This window comes from Oncorhynchus kisutch, linkage group LG15 (genome assembly GCF_002021735.2).
Source record: "Oncorhynchus kisutch isolate 150728-3 linkage group LG15, Okis_V2, whole genome shotgun sequence".
Lineage (NCBI taxonomy): Eukaryota > Metazoa > Chordata > Actinopteri > Salmoniformes > Salmonidae > Oncorhynchus > Oncorhynchus kisutch.
The window spans coordinates 36,563,191-36,586,152 of record NC_034188.2 but is presented as its reverse complement, the minus strand read 5'-3'; the positions used below and the strand labels follow the sequence as shown (position 1 = coordinate 36,586,152).

Sequence of the window (22,962 nt, the reverse complement as noted above, 5' to 3'; positions counted from 1 at the left end):
AAGATGTTTAATGGAATATCTACATAGACGTACAGAGGCCCATTATCAGCAACCATCACTCCTATGTTCCAATGGCACATTGTGATAGCTAATCCAAGTTAAAAGGCAAATTGATCATTAGAAAACCCTTCTGCAATTATGTTAGCACAGCTGAAAACTGTTGTTCTGATTGAAGAAGCAAAAAAACTGGCCTTCTTTAGACTAGTTGAGTATCTGGAGCATCAGCATTTGTGGGTTCGATTACAGGCTCAAAATGGCCAGAAACATAGCACTTTTTTCTGAAACTCGCCAGTCTATTCTTGTTCTGAGAAATGAAGGCTATTCCATGCTAGAAGTGGCCAAGAAACTGAAGATCTGGTTAAAGATCTGGCCCATTCTTAATCTTTTCTTTTTATTAGCCAGTCTGAGATATGGCTTTTTCTTTGCAACTCTGCCTAGAAGGCCAGCATCTCGGAGTCACCTCTTCACTCTTCCTTCCTGAGCGGTATGATGGCTGTGTGGTCCCATGGTGTTTATACGTGCATACTATTGTTTGTACAGATGAACGTGGTACCTTCAGGCGTTTGTAAATTGCGCCCAAGGATGAACCAGACTTTTTTATATTTTATTTTTTTATAGGTCTTGCCTGATTTCTTTTGATTTTCCCATGACGTCAAGCAAAGAGGCACTGTGTTTGAATGTAGGCCTTGAAATACGTCCAGAGGTACACCTCCAATCGACTCAAATTATGTCAATTAGCCTATCAGAAGCTTCTAAACCCATGACATTATTTTCTGGAATTTTCCAAGCTATTTAAAGGAACAATCAAGTTAGTGTATGTAAACTTCTGATGCAGTTGAATTGTGATACAGTGAATTATAAGTTAAATAATCTGTCTGTAAAAATGACTTGTGTCATGCACAAAGTAGATGTCCCAACTGACTTGCCAAAACTATAGTTTGTTAACACGAAATTTGTGGAGTGGTTGAAAAACGAGTTTTAATGACTCCAACCTAAGTATATGTATACTTCCGACTTCAACTGTATGTATGTATATAATATATATACAGTTGAAGTCGGAAGTTTACCTACATATATACATATACATATATATATATAGTACCAGTCAAAAGTTTGGACAAACCCTTTCTTTATTTTTACTATTTTCTACGATGTAGACAGTGAAAACATCAACGCTATAAGAGAACACATATGGAATCACGTAGAAACCAAAAAAAGTGTTAAACGAATCAAAATATATTTTAGATTTTGGATTCTTCAAAGTAGCCACCCTTTGCCTTGATGACAGTTTTTTACACTCTTGGCATTCTCTCAACCAGCTTCATGAGTTAGTCACCTGGAATGCATTTCAATTAGGTATTTGGCAAAAGTTCATATTATGACAAGAACAGCTCAAATAAGCAAAGAGAAACGACAGTCCATCATTATTTTAAGACAAAGGTCAGTCAATTCGGAAAATTTCAAGAACTTTGAAAGTTTCTTCAAGTGCAGTCGCAAAAACCATCAAGCGCTGTGATGAAACTGGCTCTCATGAGGACCACCACAGGAAAGGAAGACCCAGAGTTACCTCTGCTGCAGAGGATAAGTTCATTAGAGTTACCAGCCTCAGAAATTGCAGCCCAAATAAATGCTTCACAGAGTTCAAGTAACAGATACATCTCAACATTAACTGTTCAGAGGAGACTGAATCAGACCTTCATGGTTGAATTGCTGCAAAGAAACCACCACTAAAGGATACCAATAATAATAAGAGACTTGCGTGGGCCAAGAAACACGAGCAATGGACATTAGACCGGTGGAAATCTGTCCTTTGGTCTGATGAATCCAAATTTGAGATTTTTGGTTCCAACCGTCGTGTCCTTGTGAGATGCAGAGTAGGTGAACAGATGATCCTCGCATGTGTGGTTCCCACCGTGAAGCATGGTGGAGGAGGTGTGATTGGGTGGGGGTGGTTTGCTGGTAACACTGTCTGTGATTCATCTAGAATTCAAAGCACACAGCCTCCTGGGTGGCGCTGTGGTCTAGAGCACTGCGTTGCAGTGCCACCAGAGACTCTGGGTTCGACCCCAGGCTCGAGAGGTGGGGTGATGCACGATTGGCCTAGCGTCGTCCAGGTTAGGGAGGGTTTATCCTTGTCTCATTATGCACTAGCGACTCCTGTTGCGGGCCTGGTGCAACACCAGGTCGCCAGGTGCATGGTGTTTCCTCCAACACATTGGTGCGGCTGGCTTCCAGGTTGGATGCGCGCTGTGTTAAGAAGCAGTGCGGCTTGGTTGGGTTGTGATTAGGAGGACGCGTGGCTTTCGACCTTCGACTCTCCCGAGCCCGTATGGGAGTTGTAGCGAGGGGGTAAAGGGGGTAAAAAAATAAATAAAAGGGAGAAAAAAATTCTAAGCACACTTAACCAGCAGAACTACCATTCTGCAGCGATTCGCCATCCCATCTGGTTTGCATTTAGTGGGACTATTTGACCATGATGGAGTGCTTTATCAGATGACCTGGCCTCCACAATCACCTGACATCATGAGTTGGAAAAGCAGCCATCAAGTGCTCAGCATATGTGGGAACTACTAAAGACTGGAAAAGCCTTCCTCATGAAGCTGGTTGAGAGAAGTGCAAAGCTGTCATCAAGGCTACTTTGAAGAATTTAAAATATAAAACATATTTTGATTTGTTTAACACTTTTTTGGGCAGTGTGTTATTTCATTGTTTTGATATTTTCACTATTATTCTATAATGTAGAAAATAGAAAAAATAAAGAAAAACGCTGGAATGTGCATCCAAACTTTTGACTGGTACTGTATATGTATGTATATATGTATGTATGTGCAGCTGTAGAAGGATAAGTGTGATGAACTCAAGCAAAGAGGCACTGAGTTTGAAGGTAGACCTTGAAATACATCCACAGGTACACCTCCAATTGACTCAAATTATGTAAATTAGCCTATCAGAAGCCTATATGGCTTTTTCTTTGCAACTCTGCCTAGAAGGCCAGCATCTCGGAGTCACCTCTTCACTCTTCCTTCCTGAGCGGTATGATGGCTGTGTGGTCCCATGGTGTTTATACGTGCATACTATTGTTTGTACAGATGAACGTGGTACCTTCAGGCGTTTGTAAATTGCGCCCAAGGATGAACCAGACTTTTTTATATTTTATTTTTTTATAGGTCTTGCCTGATTTCTTTTGATTTTCCCATGACGTCAAGCAAAGAGGCACTGTGTTTGAATGTAGGCCTTGAAATACGTCCAGAGGTACACCTCCAATCGACTCAAATTATGTCAATTAGCCTATCAGAAGCTTCTAAACCCATGACATTATTTTCTGGAATTTTCCAAGCTATTTAAAGGAACAATCAAGTTAGTGTATGTAAACTTCTGATGCAGTTGAATTGTGATACAGTGAATTATAAGTTAAATAATCTGTCTGTAAAAATGACTTGTGTCATGCACAAAGTAGATGTCCCAACTGACTTGCCAAAACTATAGTTTGTTAACACGAAATTTGTGGAGTGGTTGAAAAACGAGTTTTAATGACTCCAACCTAAGTATATGTATACTTCCGACTTCAACTGTATGTATGTATATAATATATATACAGTTGAAGTCGGAAGTTTACCTACATATATACATATACATATATATATAGTACCAGTCAAAAGTTTGGACAAACCCTTTCTTTATTTTTACTATTTTCTACGATGTAGACAGTGAAAACATCAACGCTATAAGAGAACACATATGGAATCACGTAGAAACCAAAAAAAGTGTTAAACGAATCAAAATATATTTTAGATTTTGGATTCTTCAAAGTAGCCACCCTTTGCCTTGATGACAGTTTTTTACACTCTTGGCATTCTCTCAACCAGCTTCATGAGTTAGTCACCTGGAATGCATTTCAATTAGGTATTTGGCAAAAGTTCATATTATGACAAGAACAGCTCAAATAAGCAAAGAGAAACGACAGTCCATCATTATTTTAAGACAAAGGTCAGTCAATTCGGAAAATTTCAAGAACTTTGAAAGTTTCTTCAAGTGCAGTCGCAAAAACCATCAAGCGCTGTGATGAAACTGGCTCTCATGAGGACCACCACAGGAAAGGAAGACCCAGAGTTACCTCTGCTGCAGAGGATAAGTTCATTAGAGTTACCAGCCTCAGAAATTGCAGCCCAAATAAATGCTTCACAGAGTTCAAGTAACAGATACATCTCAACATTAACTGTTCAGAGGAGACTGAATCAGACCTTCATGGTTGAATTGCTGCAAAGAAACCACCACTAAAGGATACCAATAATAATAAGAGACTTGCGTGGGCCAAGAAACACGAGCAATGGACATTAGACCGGTGGAAATCTGTCCTTTGGTCTGATGAATCCAAATTTGAGATTTTTGGTTCCAACCGTCGTGTCCTTGTGAGATGCAGAGTAGGTGAACAGATGATCCTCGCATGTGTGGTTCCCACCGTGAAGCATGGTGGAGGAGGTGTGATTGGGTGGGGGTGGTTTGCTGGTAACACTGTCTGTGATTCATCTAGAATTCAAAGCACACAGCCTCCTGGGTGGCGCTGTGGTCTAGAGCACTGCGTTGCAGTGCCACCAGAGACTCTGGGTTCGACCCCAGGCTCGAGAGGTGGGGTGATGCACGATTGGCCTAGCGTCGTCCAGGTTAGGGAGGGTTTATCCTTGTCTCATTATGCACTAGCGACTCCTGTTGCGGGCCTGGTGCAACACCAGGTCGCCAGGTGCATGGTGTTTCCTCCAACACATTGGTGCGGCTGGCTTCCAGGTTGGATGCGCGCTGTGTTAAGAAGCAGTGCGGCTTGGTTGGGTTGTGATTAGGAGGACGCGTGGCTTTCGACCTTCGACTCTCCCGAGCCCGTATGGGAGTTGTAGCGAGGGGGTAAAGGGGGTAAAAAAATAAATAAAAGGGAGAAAAAAATTCTAAGCACACTTAACCAGCAGAACTACCATTCTGCAGCGATTCGCCATCCCATCTGGTTTGCATTTAGTGGGACTATTTGACCATGATGGAGTGCTTTATCAGATGACCTGGCCTCCACAATCACCTGACATCATGAGTTGGAAAAGCAGCCATCAAGTGCTCAGCATATGTGGGAACTACTAAAGACTGGAAAAGCCTTCCTCATGAAGCTGGTTGAGAGAAGTGCAAAGCTGTCATCAAGGCTACTTTGAAGAATTTAAAATATAAAACATATTTTGATTTGTTTAACACTTTTTTGGGCAGTGTGTTATTTCATTGTTTTGATATTTTCACTATTATTCTATAATGTAGAAAATAGAAAAAATAAAGAAAAACGCTGGAATGTGCATCCAAACTTTTGACTGGTACTGTATATGTATGTATATATGTATGTATGTGCAGCTGTAGAAGGATAAGTGTGATGAACTCAAGCAAAGAGGCACTGAGTTTGAAGGTAGACCTTGAAATACATCCACAGGTACACCTCCAATTGACTCAAATTATGTAAATTAGCCTATCAGAAGCTTCTAAAGCCATGATATCATTTTCTGGAATTTTCCAAGCTGTTTAAAGGAACAGTCAACTTAGAATATGTAAACTTCTAACCCACTCTAATTGTGATACAGTGAATTATAAGTGAAATAATCTGTCTGTAAACAATTGTTTGAAAAATGACTTGTGTCATGCACAAAGTAGATGTCCTAGCCGACTTGCCAAAACAAGAAATTTGTGGAGTGGTTGAAAAACTAGTTTTAATGACTCCAACCTAAGTGTATGTAAACTTCCGACTTCAACTGTAACTCTGAGCTGGATGTAATGCTCAGCCGGATGCTGTATGTAACTGAGCCGGATGCTGTATGTAATTCTGAGCTGGATCCTACTCAGCTGAGCTGGATGTAACTCTGAGGCAGATGCTACTCAGCTGGGCAGAATGCTGGATGTAACTTTGAGCCAGATGCTGGATGCTATACTGGATGTAACATCCAGCATCTAGCTCAGTGTTACAGCCCCTACTGCTAATTTGTGTAGCCTATGTGGAGAGAGATGCACTGCGTGGAGAGCGATGCACTGCTCCTGCTGGCCTTAAAATGCAAGTGGTAGTCAGAATCCCATTGAACTGATTTTATTGTTATTATGTTCTAGGTAGGCTAAATAACTCATATGGATTTGGGCATATGGTTTGCTTTACATGCTTTACATGTTATAGCAGAAGTCAAATGAAATTTAAAGAAATTTAAAGATGCACTGTGCACCCCGTCATCCGAATATGGAGAAGCAATTTTCGGCTACCTCGGCACATATGACATTCAATTCATGAGCGAAATATGAAAATTCATGAACGGATGTGAGAGTAAACCTGGAACTGCTGCCTCACATTTTTCAACGCCCACTAGCAGAGTCGCAACACTACATGGCATGCCTCATAACCACTCCGTCCGCACTGACTCGAGAAGGATGGGAGAGAGAGAGAACCCCCCCCCCCCCCCCCCCCCCTTTCTGGCAACTCCTCCCCAAGCACTCCCTGCTTGTGCAAATGAGTAGTCAACCCGAGAGCAGAGCGCCGCGCAATAACAAACTCAGCCTCCGCTCTGACTGCCAGGCGTGAAGAGGCATTTCTATACTGGAAGTGCAGCAAACGAGCTGAGAGAGCCCAGATACCCCGCACTCAAGTTCGGACATGAGCCCGGGGATCCGGAGATGAGGCTCCGAAATGGCACCTTCCTAACGGTCGTATTGTTCGGTCTATGCGGACTCATTTCGCTCTCCTGGTACACTGCATTCAGCAACTCCAAAGGTAAAGTAGCTGCTATATCACACCACGAGGCAGGGGGCGTGTTGAGGCGATTTGATAGATTTCGTCTGCTGTTGGAGACGAACTACACCAGATATCGGTCTGATATCGCGTAGCTGTGTTTGAAAATAAGATTCTGGTGTTGGTGTTTTGACATTTCAATTTCCTGTTATCCATCGACCATGAGGAATAGTCTGTTTTCACCGGGTGGCATCAGTCAGACCCCTCTATCTTTGTCATCCGTTTTATTTTGCAACATTTTCCTACATTGAACAGATGGTTGATAAATACATAATTTTAAGACATGCGTCTTTGTATTCCTCAGCCTGCACGGACAGGGTCATTTTGGTATCTTTTCCTCTGTATGAACATAGCGTTGACATTATGAATCAGATGATTGAAACAAAGCAGCTGTAGATTATGAATGCTGATACAATGTTTGTGAGGAACTTGCAAAAATGTATCCTCAAGCTTCAGGTGCCAGTGCATGTAGGCTAAGGATGGATCTGCCCCCCTGGTTTGAACATGTATGGTGCTTGGTGTGTTTTGAAGTTGCTGGGCCAGCAGACGTGTCAGTTCCTAGGCTGCTGTTTACACAGGCTTCCCAGCTGACAGGGCAGCCCAATTCTGATCTTTTGCCACTAATTGGTCTTTTGACCGATCTTATCTTTTGCCAATAATCCCTCCAAGTGCTCTCTGGTGTACAGTATGTATTGACAGTTCACACACAGGTCTTTCATCAAGCCCCAATAGTGTTGGGAGCCTTGCACTCACTCCCATTTGGTTCATGCCAAGTGTTGCATAAACACTGGGAGGATATCACAAATAAAATCAGAACTATTGAAATATTCCTTTTTAGTGGTAATTAGTCACCCAATTCGGCACAGAAGTCACTTGATTCAGTCTCTATATGTATAAAGAGGGACTTTTCAAGCCTCTGCCTCTCACAATGTTGTTGATAACTCCAATGCATGATTAATGATTCAAACAAATCATGCAAATGTAACAGTATAGACTTTACGTCCGTCCCCTCGCCCCGACCTGGGCGCAAACCAGGGACGCTCTGCACACGTCAACAGTCACCCTCAAAGCATCGTTACCCATCGCTCCACAAAAGCCGTGGCCCTTGCAGAGCAAGGGGAACCACTACTTCAAGGTCTCAGAGCAAGTGATGTCACCGATTGAAACGCCACTAGCGCGCACCTCCGCTAACTAGCTAGCCATTTCACATCGGCTACACAAATCTAATAAAATCAAATCAAAAGTGAGGAAAAATTCCCAGTCGATTACTACATTAGATCTGGAATTCAGTCGGTTGTCCTTATTATGATGCAGCTGCCAAATTCCCTGGACATTGGTGCCAAATTTCAGAGAAACTTGATAGGGTGATGACTCATGCCTATTTCTAGTTCGTTTCACACAGATTGTATCGACCCTTTAAAAAACCTGCAGACCCTTCTTCTCAGGAGCCAATACAAACGATGAGCACCACAATGAAAGTGCACCTTCACTGTGTTGGGTGTGCCCCCAAGCTTAAAAAAAAACGTTATTTAACAAGGCATGTCAGTTAAGAATAAATTCTTATTTTCAATGACTGCGTAGGAACAGTGGGTTAACTGCCTTTTTCAGGGGCAGAACAGCAGATTCTTATCTTGTCAGCTCGGGGATTCGATCTCGCAACCTTTTGGTTACTAGTCCAACGCTCTAACCACTAGGTTACCTGCCGCCCCTCTGGATGTGTCTTCATTGTTTTCATTCTGATAGGACACTGCACATGAAGATTAAAGATGCATTCATCAGAAATCGCTCCGCCATTTCCTGGTTGCTGATATTCTAATAGTTTGCCTAATTTCAGTTTGTGACAAACAAGCAGTCATTGTGTAGAGAGTCATTGTACCATCTAAACCTCTTGCGAAATATATATTCCATAACCAAACACATTGTATATTCATCTATTTGAAGCTGGTGTTCAAAACCGAAAGTAAAATATGAAAAAAATTAACTTCAGAACGGGAATCATAGAAATGGCACACATAGAACATCCTTAGACTTTCTTTCAGCGAGAATGATAGATCTATAACTCACCTTTCTATGTGAATTTGGTCAGGTCTCCCAAAAAGTTGCATATTGTAGCTTTTAATGTTTGCATATCAAACACATGCCTTGGGAAATGTTTTTGGACACACTGCACATTTACCTTAACAAATGCCACAGATAGGAGGATCAATGGCGGACTGAAGACAGCGGCGCAGAATGCCTCAAGATAAAAACGTAATATTAAACATCTGTAAATCTGACCAAATATTAGCACTTCACATACTCGTGGGCAATAAGCTTAAATCTGGATAACAACACAAAACAAATTATAAGGCTAGAGACATTTATTGACCAGCACAATCAACACCAAAACAGCATGGAGAACCAATTCCCCAAAAGAAAACGAGACTCTTTTCACCACCTGGAATGGTAAGTGTAGAAACCCACTTACTAAAGTAGATAAATGGTAAATTGGGCATACTTGAACTCGTCAGTAAAGATGTAAAGGAGTTGAAGGCAAGCCTCGAGATGAGTGACGAAAAAGCCGCGACAATTGAGAAAGAAACAAACAAGCTAAAAGGTACTGTCAATACTATTTAAATGGATGTTAATGAACTTAAAAAATAGTACATGTTTCTGAGAGAAGCCTTACTTGAAATACAGACTCGATTTATGCGAGAAAATCTGGTACTTTTTACCGGTATTAAAGTTAACGAGGGTTAAGATTCAGAGTGTGGTGAAAGATTTCCTGGTTAAAGCGTTACAGATCCCAGGCGATACCGTCAACCAAAATCATACTCGATTTAGCATTCTTTTAAGGATAAAATAATGGTTAAAAGCCTGGGCAAAAGACTTGCTGGCACGAAAATAGTTATCAGTTCCCAAAGGAAATTGCAGAATGGCGCAAAGTTCTGTACCCACTCTTCAAAGTGAAGATTAAAAGGGAAATGTGTGGCTCTCATAGTTGATAAACTGTACATTGATAACCGACTGTACCGAGACTGCTCCATGACTATTCTAAATATTAAAAAGTTCCCATAGAGGAGTCAAAATAATGGAACACCCAATACTATCCATGGTGGGGATTGTAATAACAAAAAAAGGAAAACAATCAAATACAACTGTAAATACACTATACCATTCAAGATTTTTATTTTTATTTTTATTTCACCTTTATTTAACCAGGTAGGCTAGTTGAGAACAAGTTCTCATTTGCAACTGCGACCTGGCCAAGATAAAGCATAGCAGTGTGAGCATACAACAAAGAGTTACACATGGAGTAAACAATTAACAAGTCAATAATACAGTAGAAAACGAAGGGGGGGTCTATATACAATGTGTGCAAAAGGCATGAGGAGGTAGGCAAATAATTACAATTTGACCAAATAGATAGGGAATGTTGTAAAATAAAATGTATTGGACTTTCTATTTATAGCAGAAGAAGAAATGATTGAAATAATACATCTTCAAATATAAGGAACTGGAACACAAAAGTACTGAAAAGCTCGTAATTAGGGAAGAATCAACACGGTAGAGATAAAAACACAGCAAAAAGAGGACATAGAAGGCACAGTGTGGGGGGAGTGTGGTTGTGATGGAAGAAGGGGTGTGTGTTTTTGTGATTGAAAAAGTGTGGTGAGTTACAGTGCATTTGGAAAGTATTCAGACCCCTTCACTTTTTCAAAATGTTGTTACGTTACAGCCTTATTCTAAAATCAATCAATCAACACAATACCCCATAATGACACTGCAAAAACAGTTTTTTTGGACATTTTTGGAAATTTAAATATGACATTTACATAAGTATTCAGACCCTTTACGAAAATAGACCCTGAGCCTAAGCACCCTATGCACACAGCCAAGACAACGCTAGAGTGGCTTAGGGACAAAGGACTGACCTTTGTTGAAGCACCTTAAGCTGCACAGCTATCTTCAGGTCTCCCCAGTAATGTTCGATCGGTTTCAAGTCTGGGCTCTGTCTGGGTCACTCAAGGACATTCAGAGACTTGTCCCTAAGCCACTCTAGCGTTGTCTTGGCTGTGTGCTTAGGGTCGTTGTTCTGTTGGAAGTGGAACCTTCGCCCCAGTCAAAGGTTTGGAGACAATACAATACAATGCAAAGGGTGGCTACTTTGAAAAATCTCAAATATATTTTAAGTTGTTTAACCATTTTTTTGGTTACTACATGATTCCATATTTTTTATTTAATAGTTTTGTTGTCTTCACTATTATTCTACAATATAGAAAATAGTACAAATAAAAACCCTTGAATGAGTAGATGTGTCCAAACTTGACAGAAGCCTCAATCTATTTGCAACGTTGAAGCTGATCCACCCCCTAAAATATTATCTAATAATAGCAGTCCAAATATCACAGTTTGGCAATTTATCCTTGGGTCTTTCCACTTTCCTGATGGCTATGTTTAGGTTGTGCTACAGAGAGGATACATTAGGTTCAGAGACTAAAGCATAGACTAATGTGAAGAAAGCTTTATTCTGAAATCAGTAAACTCCAACACATTCACTGCATCATATCACAATTATTACATGTATAGTCCAACAACTCTATGATTACCAAGGAAAGTGGGGAGGGGTTGTGCGCACTGTAGCTTATTAAGACTGAGATCATGCCTCCTATTCTGACTTAATTGTTGAGTAACTGCGGCTCCTCTCTGTAACCCCCCCCCCCCCCCCCCCCCCCTGCTATCTCCTGCCAAGACATCATCCTCATTCTCTCCTCAGTGTCATCATCATCATCATTATTATTACCAGTTTCCTCTTGAAGGCCTTGTTTCTGGCTTGTGCATCCTGTCTACTGTCATGTGCAGTTGACTGGAGTGTGTGTGTCTTCGATATTGACTCTCAGACTGATGGCAATTACCTCGGGAGCGAAACGGGGAGAGATTGCGCGTGTGTGTGTGTGTGTCAGTATTCCTTGATGTGCCCCTCTGAGCCAGCCAGCACTCTAGCAAATTAATTCAGTCAAGCAAACAGCTAAACGTGATTGCAGAAGCGTGTTTGATACATTTATTCCAATGGGGTCTGAGGGCTGTTTCAATCTATCTGAGATGGCCGAATAACACTGCACCTTGCCACTCAGCAGATGCCAATTTAATATCAACAGTGTTAGATAGGTCAATGTTCCCCAGCAATGAAGGGATTGAATAAGAAATGATTATTGATAAATAAATGCATGAATCAGTTGGTAGATCGATCTCACAGGAGAGCGTGTATGAACAAATTAGGTAATGGGAAAGTGGTCGAATGACTCAAGATGAAGTCAAGGGCTTCTCTCCTTATAAAACAAGTTAGGTAGATCTGAATTTATTCTTATGAACAGACATCTCTCCCCAGACAATTCTGGAGGATCTTTTCTTTTCTTTTCTTTTTCAAACACCAATTCCTTGTTTAGTTCATCAGTGGCTTTCTGTCTGATGCTACTTGGCTCACGGAATTCCCTGGAGCACGGTGACTCTTGGGAGATGTGAAAGTTGGTTTGTCACTGCTGGGCCACCACACACACACACTCACAAGATACATAAGATACACACATACCCACTCCAGGCCACACACATGCGCACAAAATCACAGTGGGCATACAGCCCATACAGTAGTTTCTTGGTGACTCATGTCCAGCTCTCTCTCACACACACACACACACACACACACACACACACACACACACACACACACACACACACACACACACGCAGACTACCGGGGCTCAGGCTCACATGCCCAGTCATGTCCTCAAGTAACACACACACAAGAACTGTTCGCTGCCTGTTAGACTTCCTTGCAGTCCCGTGCTCTTGTTTTACTTTTGTTGTGGTTTTGTATAGCCTAATCTAATTTGGTCTCCAAATTGAGTGATTTAGAAAACAGAGACTGGTCTTATAAAGGTTAGTGTCGTTTTCCAAGCTGTAAGTGCACGTATAATGTGTGCTCTGTGTCATCCACGCCGCTATCAAGTGTACACTTGCCTTTGTCCACTCTTAAGTGCACACAGATGAGGAGGGGTGATTCCGAGAGCAATGGGAATCATTGTCCCTCTTTCTTTCTCTCTGTCCAGTGGGATACTGAAGGTCAGATATCATGTCGCTCTGTACATCTGAGGAGACACTTATAGTCTCCCTTAGAGGTCCCACACAGAGTCCATGCCTAGATAAGAGGGTGTGTGTGTGTGTGTGTGTGTGCACAAACACTGCCAGCAGGGAGAGATGGGGGTTTTCTTTTGGGAAACTGGGTAACCTGGAAAACAGATAGCAACATAACTTTCTCTCTCTGTGGTTGTGTGTAAGCAAGCTTCCAAATGAAGAAGTCTTAAATGGGGAGGGAAAAAAAAACAGACGGCAACAGTAAGAGCCTTTAGTGGTTGTCGCTTTTGGAAGTGTCCTGATGTTGTAATCATTAACACATTTACATGCCTTTGATACAAAACAAAAGTCTACCTGGTTTCAAGTATTCACCATGGTTTCATGTGCTTGAAGTCCTTTGGAGAAAAAGAATGATGGAATGAAAAGGGAGAATCTGAAACACCTGTTATGGAGGACGATGAGGCATTGTTCTTTGGTGTGGGATGTTAAGGTGAACACGCAAATGAGTCCATGGTAGTTTCATTTGTAAATAAATACAGTGTGGAAAGAGTTGTAGATGGAAAAATATAATGCGGGGGTGAGAGGGTGGCTATTGGCTAACCAGGCTAATGACCAGGTCAGTTCTTTTTCCAGCTGGTCTCAACCACTCTGGGCATGGTTTCCCAAAAGCATCTTTAAGGCTAAAGTTCATCGTTAGAACCTTCGTAGGAGCTGAGCTGTATCCCAAAACCATTGCTATTAACATTGCACTTAAAACGCTTGTTATTTACAGATTGCCACAGACTACTCGGAGAACAAACGAGGTGTGTCGTTTGATGCTTTTTTTTGCCCTCCCATGTCAATTTATACACAGAAGATCTATGCTAAACATGGTTTTTGTTTCCCTGTGACAGCTGATTAACTCCATAACAAAAATGTACTACAAATACAAAGTTGCTAATGTCTTTGCAATTGATACAAACAAGCAATGTATAAAAAAACATGCTTCAAATTAAAACTGAGATGCCTGCATTAAAATATAAACAGTAGGCTGGCTATAGGCCTATTTCAATCATATTGACATTTCATGATTAATTAATACAATTTTGCTACTTAGGCTACTGTCTAATTTTGTCTCAATATACACAGGGTACAAAACCATAAGGAACACCTTCCTAATATTGAGTTTCACCCCTGTTTGCCCTCAGAACAGCCTCAATTCGTCAGGGCATGGACTCTACAAGGTGTCGAATGCGTTCCACAGGGATGCTGGCTCTTGTTGATTCCAATGCTTCCCACAGTTGTGTGAAGTTGGCTGGATGTCCTTTGGGTGGTGGACCATTCTTGATACACACGGGAAACTGTTGAGCATGAAAAACCCAGCAGCGTTGCAGTTTTTGACACAAACCGATGCGCCTGGCACCTACTACCATACCGTGTTCAAAGGCACTTAAATATTTTGTCTTGCCCATCCACCCTCTGAATGGTACACAATCCACTTCTCAATTGTCTCAAGGCTTAAAAATCCTTTAACCTGTCTCCTCTCCTTCATCTACGCTGATTGAAGTGGATTTAACAAGTGACATCAATAAGAAATAATAGCTTTCACCTGGTCAGTCTATGTCATGGAAAGAGCAGCTGATCCTAATGTGTTTTTTCAGTAGCGTGCCGTGGGCCTGGGGCCTGGGCCTTCAGTGAAGTCCTACACAGTCCCACCCGAATTAATCCACCTCTTATTACCATCATTATGGTGCCATGGCTCTAGACACTATACATTTAGACAGAAACGCAGTATAACCAGGCGTTGCGTCACCTTGAAATTTACATTTTTATTCAGAGAATTGCAGGGGAAGAGTACAATACCTTTTCATTGTGCAGCTTCGTTGCCCTGCGCGCTTGTTCGTTGAGCTGTAGATCCACTCGGGTGTCCCCAAAAGTTTTCAAAAGCACCATTGCTTGTAAGTGCCCAGCCGTACTTTGGTGTCTCGTTGCTGCCTTGGTTAGACAACTCAAGTTTGCAAAGCCAGTGTGGCTCCAAACACCAAATCGATCACTTGCAAATAATAGGCATTCCCAGCAGTACAGTTTGCAGTGCTTCTCGGAGCCTGTGAGCCATTGATAGCGCTCGTAGTTGGAACTTTGAAAGTGGCGAACAAACCCCTTTCCCGCCTGTGACAGGCTTTGTAGCATCGGCGTCGACCTCTCCTGACAATGTCTAACTTTTCTTGAAAAGTTTGTCTTGAGAATGGCGTTATAATTATATCCTCGAACAAATCGATATCTTCTCCTTCCGCCATTGTGGGTTGAAAAAACAGCTTAGTAGTACGCGAATTAATTCCTTTATCAAATTCAGTTTCCTAGTTCTGAGATTCTGCATAGACCTGCCCATATAGGACCTGCCACTCAATATTGGTAATCCAATCAAAAGACGTGCACGCACTACGCCTGCTAGCTGGCTCCTGTGTAACACTGGAGCCAGCCAGCAGGCGTACAATAGCCAACTCTAAAGCTGATTGGTTGACACTAAATTTTCATTTCCATTCACTTTAAGCTACAAGCGCCCGCACTGTTGATTCTGAAGGCCTGAGGGCAGATTTTAGACCCCTGGCAACACATGATGGCTGAATATGATTGGATAAAAGATCTAACATAAAGACCAGCCCTCCAAATCTCAACCTGGGGATGGAAGCAGTGCAACCAAGAGGAAAGCAATGAAATGAAGAGTATAACTCTTACTCTGGGGAATAATTTAATACATATTTGTGGGAAAATATATTTAAAATAAAATTATATTCTGATGATGTTTAGGCCAGCAGAGAAGGCCTTGCTGGCCCCGACGGCCCACCACTGTGTTTTTTACACTAAATGTATTTCATGATGAGCAGCCTAACATGTGCAAAATTTGTGATTTACTACATTTTTATTGGGTAAGTATTAGAATAAGCCGCCTCAATATTTGCAGCCGTAGGTGGTAATATTGCTCTAGGAGCTGATCCATCGTCAGTATTGTGAAATAATTCTAATGTTCTAAGGTAAGATGTGAATTGAGAAAGCTGATCCGAGAGCAGCGATGCCTTTCTTTCGATCCTATCAGTATCGGCACATACTCCCAACGACACACTTAGCAACTGTTTTCTCTGCGTGGCGTTTTGGGAAACACGTGTTACATCTTCAGCGGGTTGTAGGAAAGATGCATCTTTAAAACCACATGCAAACCAAAGTTCCATCGCTATTGGGAAACCTGAGTCTCCAAAAGAGACCAAACACAGGACAAGTAGGCTTTTATGTTCCCACTGTTTTCTCTATACACAGTCTAGGGAATGTGGGTGACTGTTTGGCCAGTCGCATGAAGGTTAGTCTTGTGTGTTTTATGGCTTTATTTAGACATAGAATCGTATGGTCTGTAAATTAATGTCTTTGCATGACCTTCATAACTGCCTGTAATTGTCTGTCATTCACACAAACACACCAAGCTGGATGTCAGGATGGTCAGGAGTTGGTATCACACAGCAGTTGGTGAGTCTGTCTTTTGGCTTGCCACACATACTGGCATAAGTGGCATTATTTACTGACAAAGCTGGCAAGGATCTATTTGGCAGCAGTTGGACAACCTGCATACCCTTGCCAAGCCCTGCCCCTAACTCACAGCCTGCCCACATCAGAGAACCAGACAAGGGGAGGGGAAGGGAAATGTTTTCAAAATGTGTGTGTATAATGGCTGGGTAGTATCATTATCATGTCAGTCCACACATCATTGAATTCCTGAAGTGAGCGTGCTAAAATTCACACTTGGTCGTTTTTATCAGAGCACCTCTCATAGTCTTTGGGCTTTGGCTTTCATTGTATTGTTTTGAGCAAGTTTTACTGTGAATATTGATGTCCCATGAGTTGTAGATCCTACTGTCTTGACTTGGAAGAAGGTTAGAGTCTCTGAATTAGAGGTCGACCGATTATGATATTTCAATGCCGATACCGATTATTGGAGGCCGAAAAAAGTCGATGCCGATTAATTGGCCGATTTGTATTTATTTATTTGTAATAATGACAATTACAACAATACTGACTGAACACTTATTTTAACTTAATATAATACATCAATAAAATCAATTTAGCCTCAAATAAATAATGAAACATGTTCAATTTGATTTAAATAAAGCAAAAACAAAGTGTTGGACATGAAAGTAAATGTGCAATATGTGCCATGTAAGAAAGCTAACATTTAAGTTCCTTGCTCAGAACATGAGAACATATGAAAGCTGGTGGTTCCTTTTAACATGAGTCTTCAATATTCCCAGGTAAGAAGTTTTAGGTTGTAGTTATTATAGGATTTATAGGACTATTTCTCTCTATACCATTTGTATTTCATTAACCTTTGACTATTGGATGTTCTTATAGGCACTAGTATTGCCAGTGTAACAGTATACCTTCCATCCCTCTCCTCGCTCCTACCTGGGCTCGAACCAGGAACACATCGACATCAGACACCCTCGAAGCAGCGTTACCCATGCAGAGCAAGGGGAACAACCACTCCAAGTCTCAGAGCGAGTGAAGTTTGAAACGCTAATAGCGCGCACCCCGCTAACTAGCTAGCCATTTCACATCGGTTACACCAGCCTAATCTCGGGAGTTGATAGGCTTGAAGTCATAAACAGCTGCTGGCAAACGCCCGAAAGTGCTGTTTGAATGAATTCTTACGAGCCTGCTGGTGCCTACCATCACTCAGACTGCTCTATCAAATCATAGACTTAGTGATAACACACAGAAATACGAGCCTTAGGTCATTAATATGGTCGAATCCGGAAACTATCATCTCGAAAACAAGATGTTTATTCTTTCAGTGAAATATGGAACCGTTACGTATTTTATCTAAGGGGTGGCATCCATAAGTCTAAATATTGCTGTTACATTGCACAACCTTCAATGGCCAAACCTGTTGCATATACACTGACTCTGCGTGCAATGAACGCAAGAGAAGTGACAATTTCACCTGGTTAATATTGCCTGCTAACCTGGATTTCTTTTAGCTAAATATGCAGGTTTAAAAATATATACTTCTGTGTATTGATTTTAAGAAAGGCATTGATGTTTATGGTTAGGTACACATTGGAGCAACGATACGCACCGCATCGATTATATGCAAGGCAGGACACGCTAGATTAACTAGTAATATGATTGATTTTGTTTTTTATAAAATAAGTTTAATGCTAGCTAGCAACTTACCTTGGCTTACTGCATTCGCGTAACAGGCAGGCTCCTCGTGGAATGCAATGAGGCAGGTGGTTAGAGCGTTGGACTAGGTAACTGTAAGGTTGCAAGATTGAATCCCTGAGCTGACAAGGTAAAACATCTGTCATACTGCCCCTGAACAAGACAGTTAACCCACTGTTCCTAGGCCGTCGTTGAAAATAAGAATGCGTTCTTAACTGACTTGCCTAGTTAAATAAAGATTAAATAAAGGTGTAAAATACCGATTTCCGATTGTTATGAAAACTTGAAATCGGCCATTCCGATTAATCGGTCGACCTCTACTCTGAATTATGTTGTGTTTTGTGCTCTTGGTGTAATTTTGTGGTGGAGTTGGTCAGATTTTTGCCTATGTTCTCAGTTCTTTCCCCCCTGGTCATAGTTGATGTGAAAGACTGAGACAGGAAGTGCTGTTTTTAGGTGCCACCATCTCCTCTGCCACAGAAATTGCTTTTCTCTGTCAAAAGGCACAAAGGCCTGTGTGTGTCAGCCTTCCATGTACCCAACCCCTTGCTTGCGTGCAAACTGCAGTGGTAACCTTGACAATTACCCTGGCCTTGGGGGGTGGGTGGCCCTCTACGTGCACAAAGTCTGACGCTTTTGGCCATTGTCATGGCACTAGTCATAAAAGCATGCCCCATGGGTGTGTTTACTGCATGTAGTGCAGTAAGGAGGGGGATCAGGTAAGAGGAAAGGGGTTGTTTCCTCTGTGCATTTAACAGATTATATTTACTGAGCTTTTGTGCACTAAACTGTGTCTAATTTGTGGCAATGCATCAAGGTAATTTAACAATTAGACAGCTGTCATCTGAAATGGATTCCCTGTTGTTTGGGGACAAAATTAAACTTTGGTTTTGGTGTTATACTTTGTGTTCCATGTTATAGAGAGGCTTCTTAGGAAACCCAAAAACTCTTATTTCATGAGGATAGGACTTACTATTGCTTAGATCTTATTTTCAAGTGATTGACCTGTCCGCAACTTATTTTGACCTTTTTCAATGTTAATACCTTGTCCAAAAGGCACCAAATCACCTGTCTTTATTCTTAAATTCAATGCTTTTTGTCCAATAACTCAAGATAGGGTAGTCATATTGTTATGAAATTCTCAGGGTTGACGTAGAACACCGAGATGATTCAAATATAATTGTATTTCTGGAATGACAATTCTATATTATGCAAATTGGGCTCTTAATATGCAAATTTGGCAGTACAATATACAATTACAGTCATTTAAGATCAATAATTTAAAGTAGTGTGGTCATTAACAAATCTTCATGCTCTATGAAATTAGAATACAATGTTTTATATTGTATGCAAATTAGATAGTTAATATGCTAATTTGTCTGTACGAACCAAAAAATACAGCATGTTAAGCCCATTAGTTTAATGTAAGGTGGTAATATTTATTATTATAAAAAATGTGTATGAATGTTTTATTGAATGTTTCAAACATACAATACACTTGCAGTGAAGCCGCTCAACAACTACACTACCTTTCAAAAGTTTGGGGTCACTTAGAAATATCCTTGTTTTTGAAAGAAAAGCACATTTTCTTTGTCCATTACAATAATATCAAATTGATCAGAAATACAGTGTTAATGTTGTGACTATTGTAGCAGGAAATGGCTGCTTTTTAATGGAATATCTACATAGGTGTGCAGAGGCCCATTATCAGCAACCATCCCTCCTGTGTTCCAATGGCAGGTTGTGTTAGCTAATCCAAGTTTATAATTTTAAAAGGCTGATTGATCATTAGAAAACCCTTTTGCAATTATGTTAGCACAGCTGAAAACTGTTGTTCTGATTTAAAAAAGCAATATAACTGGCGTCTTTAGACTAATTGTGTATCTGGAACATCAGCATTTGTGGTTTCGAATACAGGTTCAAAATGGCCAGAAACATAGAACTTTCTTCTGAAACTCGCCAGAAACTTAGTCTGAAACTTCCATGCGAGAAATTGCCAAGAAACTGAAGATCTCGTACAATGTTGTGTACTACTCCCTTCACAGAACAGTGCAAACTGGCCCTAACCAGAATATAAAGAGTGGGAGGCCCCGGTGCACAACTGAGCAAGAGGACAAGTACATTAGTGTCTAGTTTCAGAAACGGATGCCTCACAAGTCCTCAACTGGCAGCTTCATTAAAAGTACCCGCAAAACACCAGTCTCAACATCAACAGTGAAGAGGCGACTCCGGGATGCTGGTCTTCTAGGTGGAGTTGCAAAGAAAAAGCCATATCTCAGTCTGGCTAATAAAAAGATTAAGATGGGCAAAAGAACACATACATTGGACAGTGGAACTCTGCCTAGAAGGCCAGCATCCAGGAGTCGCCTCTTCACTGTTGACGTTTTCTAATGATCAATTGGCCTTTTAAAATGATAAACTTGGATTAGCTAACACAATGTGCCATTGGAACACAGGATTGATGGTTGCTGATAAGGGCCCTCTGTACGCCTATGTAGATATTCCATGAAAAATCTGCCGTTTCCAGCTACAATAGTCATTTACAACATTAACAATGTCTACACTACTTCTGATCAATTTGATGTTATTTTAATGGACCAAAAATGTGCTTTTCTTTCAAAAAGAAGAACATTTCTAAATGACCCCAAACTTTTGAATGGTAGTGTAATCACATTAGTCATCTAATAGACTTCCATCCAGAGCAACAAATAGACGCACCTAGGGTCAACGACAGATGTCCCACAAGGTAAAAAATAATGGGGACCCGAACCAGCCAACGGCCCAAGCTCCCAACCGCCAGCCCTCCAAGACCCCCTCCCAAGGAAAAAAGTTATAAAAATTAATTATGGCAAGAACAGCTCAAATAAGCAAAGAGAAACAACAGTCCATCATTACTTTAATACATGAAGGTCAGTCAATGTGGAATATTTCAAGAACTTTGAAAGTTTCTTCAACTGCAGTCGCAAAAACCATCAAGCGCTTTGATGAAACTGGCTCTTATGAGGACCGACACAGGAAAGGAAGACCCAGAGTTACCTCTACTGCAGAGGATAAGTTAATTAGCGGTAATTGCAACTCGGATTGCAGCCCAAATAAATGCTTCACAGAGTTCAAGTAAAATATATATCTCAACATCAACTGTTCAGAGGAGACTGTGTGAATCAGGCCTTCATGGTTGAATTGCTGCAAAGAAACCACTACTAAAGGATTCCAATAATAAGAAGAGACTTGCTTGGGCCAAGAAACACGAGCAAATTGCATTAAACCGGTGGAAATCTGTCCTTTGGGCTGATGAGTCCAAATTTGAGATTGTTGGTTCCAACCGCCATGTCTTTGTGAGACGCAGAGTAAGTGAACGGATGATCTCCACATGTGTGGTTCCCACCGTGAGGCATGGAGGAGGTGGTGTGGGGGTGCTTTGCTGTTGACACTGTCTAATTAATTTTGAATTCAAGGCACACTTAACCAGCATGCAGCGATACATCATCCCATCTGGTTTGCGCTTTTAATATACATTGCTGTTTTATACACAACTGTGAGTTTACGCTTAGTAAGGTGCAGCTTGTGCACCTATACACACACCAGGGCTGGTAACAGAGTACATATAATTGGGATTACATAATCATGAACAAAAAGCAAGGTTACTATTTACCAATTAGTATCTGTTAGGCTGTGTATATCACAGTGAGGTAGTATTAGGCCTAGACTGACAAATAATATGCCCAACCGTGTGCACGCGTACACACACACACTTCTCAGCATCCCCACACGCTCACAGCACACACACCATATCACACACAGCCCAACACAGACACACACTTCTAACAAAGTCTGAACTGTAACACAAGAAGGCTACTAGTCTAATAACATAGCTTACTTCTAAGGTAGGCCTACACCTGAGTTGGCTACATTGTACTGTTCTTTTTTGGTGTTGATGAGTTACTCTGGTGATGGGAGGATGAACTGCACTGTTTCCAGAAAGAAAGTAGCTTAGGCTCAGAAGAGGGGTGGCAGGTAGCCTAGTGGTTAGAACGTTGGGCCAGCACCCAGAAGGTTGCTAGATCGAATCCCCGAGCTGACAAGGTAAAACTCTGTCGTTCTGCCCCTGAAAAAGGCAATTAACCCACTGTTCCTAGGCAGTCATTGTAAATAAGATTTTTTTGCCTAATTTGCCTAATTAAATTAAGTTTAAATAAATAGAGTGAGCTGCCTGCTAGAAAGCTGCACAGAAAGATAGATGGGACACATTTTCAATTCACTGGTAGTTCGCTACGTCTTTATCGATTTGTAGGGTTGTAGCAACTGAATTGTCGGTTTTACTTGAAAGAATAAAACCATCAATCACAAAAATCGCCATTGGCACAATATAGCCAATGATGCACAGTAGTGCCTCTCGCTCGGATCGTTGCCTCCAGCGAACAGCATCAAGCAGTCCCACACAGCTAGGAAGCTAGCGCTCGTCATGGAAACGGGGGTGCCAGAATGCAAATTAGACCAATCCCTGACAACCCATTGGTCAAAACTTCGCTACGAAGCTCTACTTTGTAACATGCTAGTTTTTGTTGTTGTTGTATGTCTCTGAAACTTTTGAATGACAGAGCTGAAATAAATGTTTTGCTTGATATTTCAGTTCAAGGATGTCTGATGACCGTAAAATACCCTCAGGACTTTCCCATACTTCATGGTAATACAATTTTACATCGATCTTACTCAGGTAGATAGAATAATACCTTCTGCTAAGAGGAAATAAATTTGAGCACACCGATTCTGCGGATTTCACTAAAAGAATGTAACATTCTTAGTATGGCACTTGCTTTAAATATCACGTAAATATAATGTACAGTATTGCAATTTTGCAATTGACACATTGTTTT

General features: G+C 41.2%; 1 protein-coding gene across 1 annotated transcript in view; it reads left to right on the top strand.

Annotated features, from left to right (window-relative positions):
* Nucleotides 1-6,508: 6,508 nt before the first annotated feature.
* Nucleotides 6,509-22,962, top strand: part of LOC109905263 (alpha-1,3-mannosyl-glycoprotein 4-beta-N-acetylglucosaminyltransferase B) — a 222,983-nt gene continuing 206,529 nt past the window's right edge. The window contains exon 1 of the mRNA XM_020502541.2: nucleotides 6,509-6,772. Within this exon, the coding sequence (XP_020358130.1) occupies nucleotides 6,676-6,772 (97 nt within the window). The 5' untranslated portion in view covers nucleotides 6,509-6,675. The remainder of the gene's footprint in view (nucleotides 6,773-22,962) is intronic.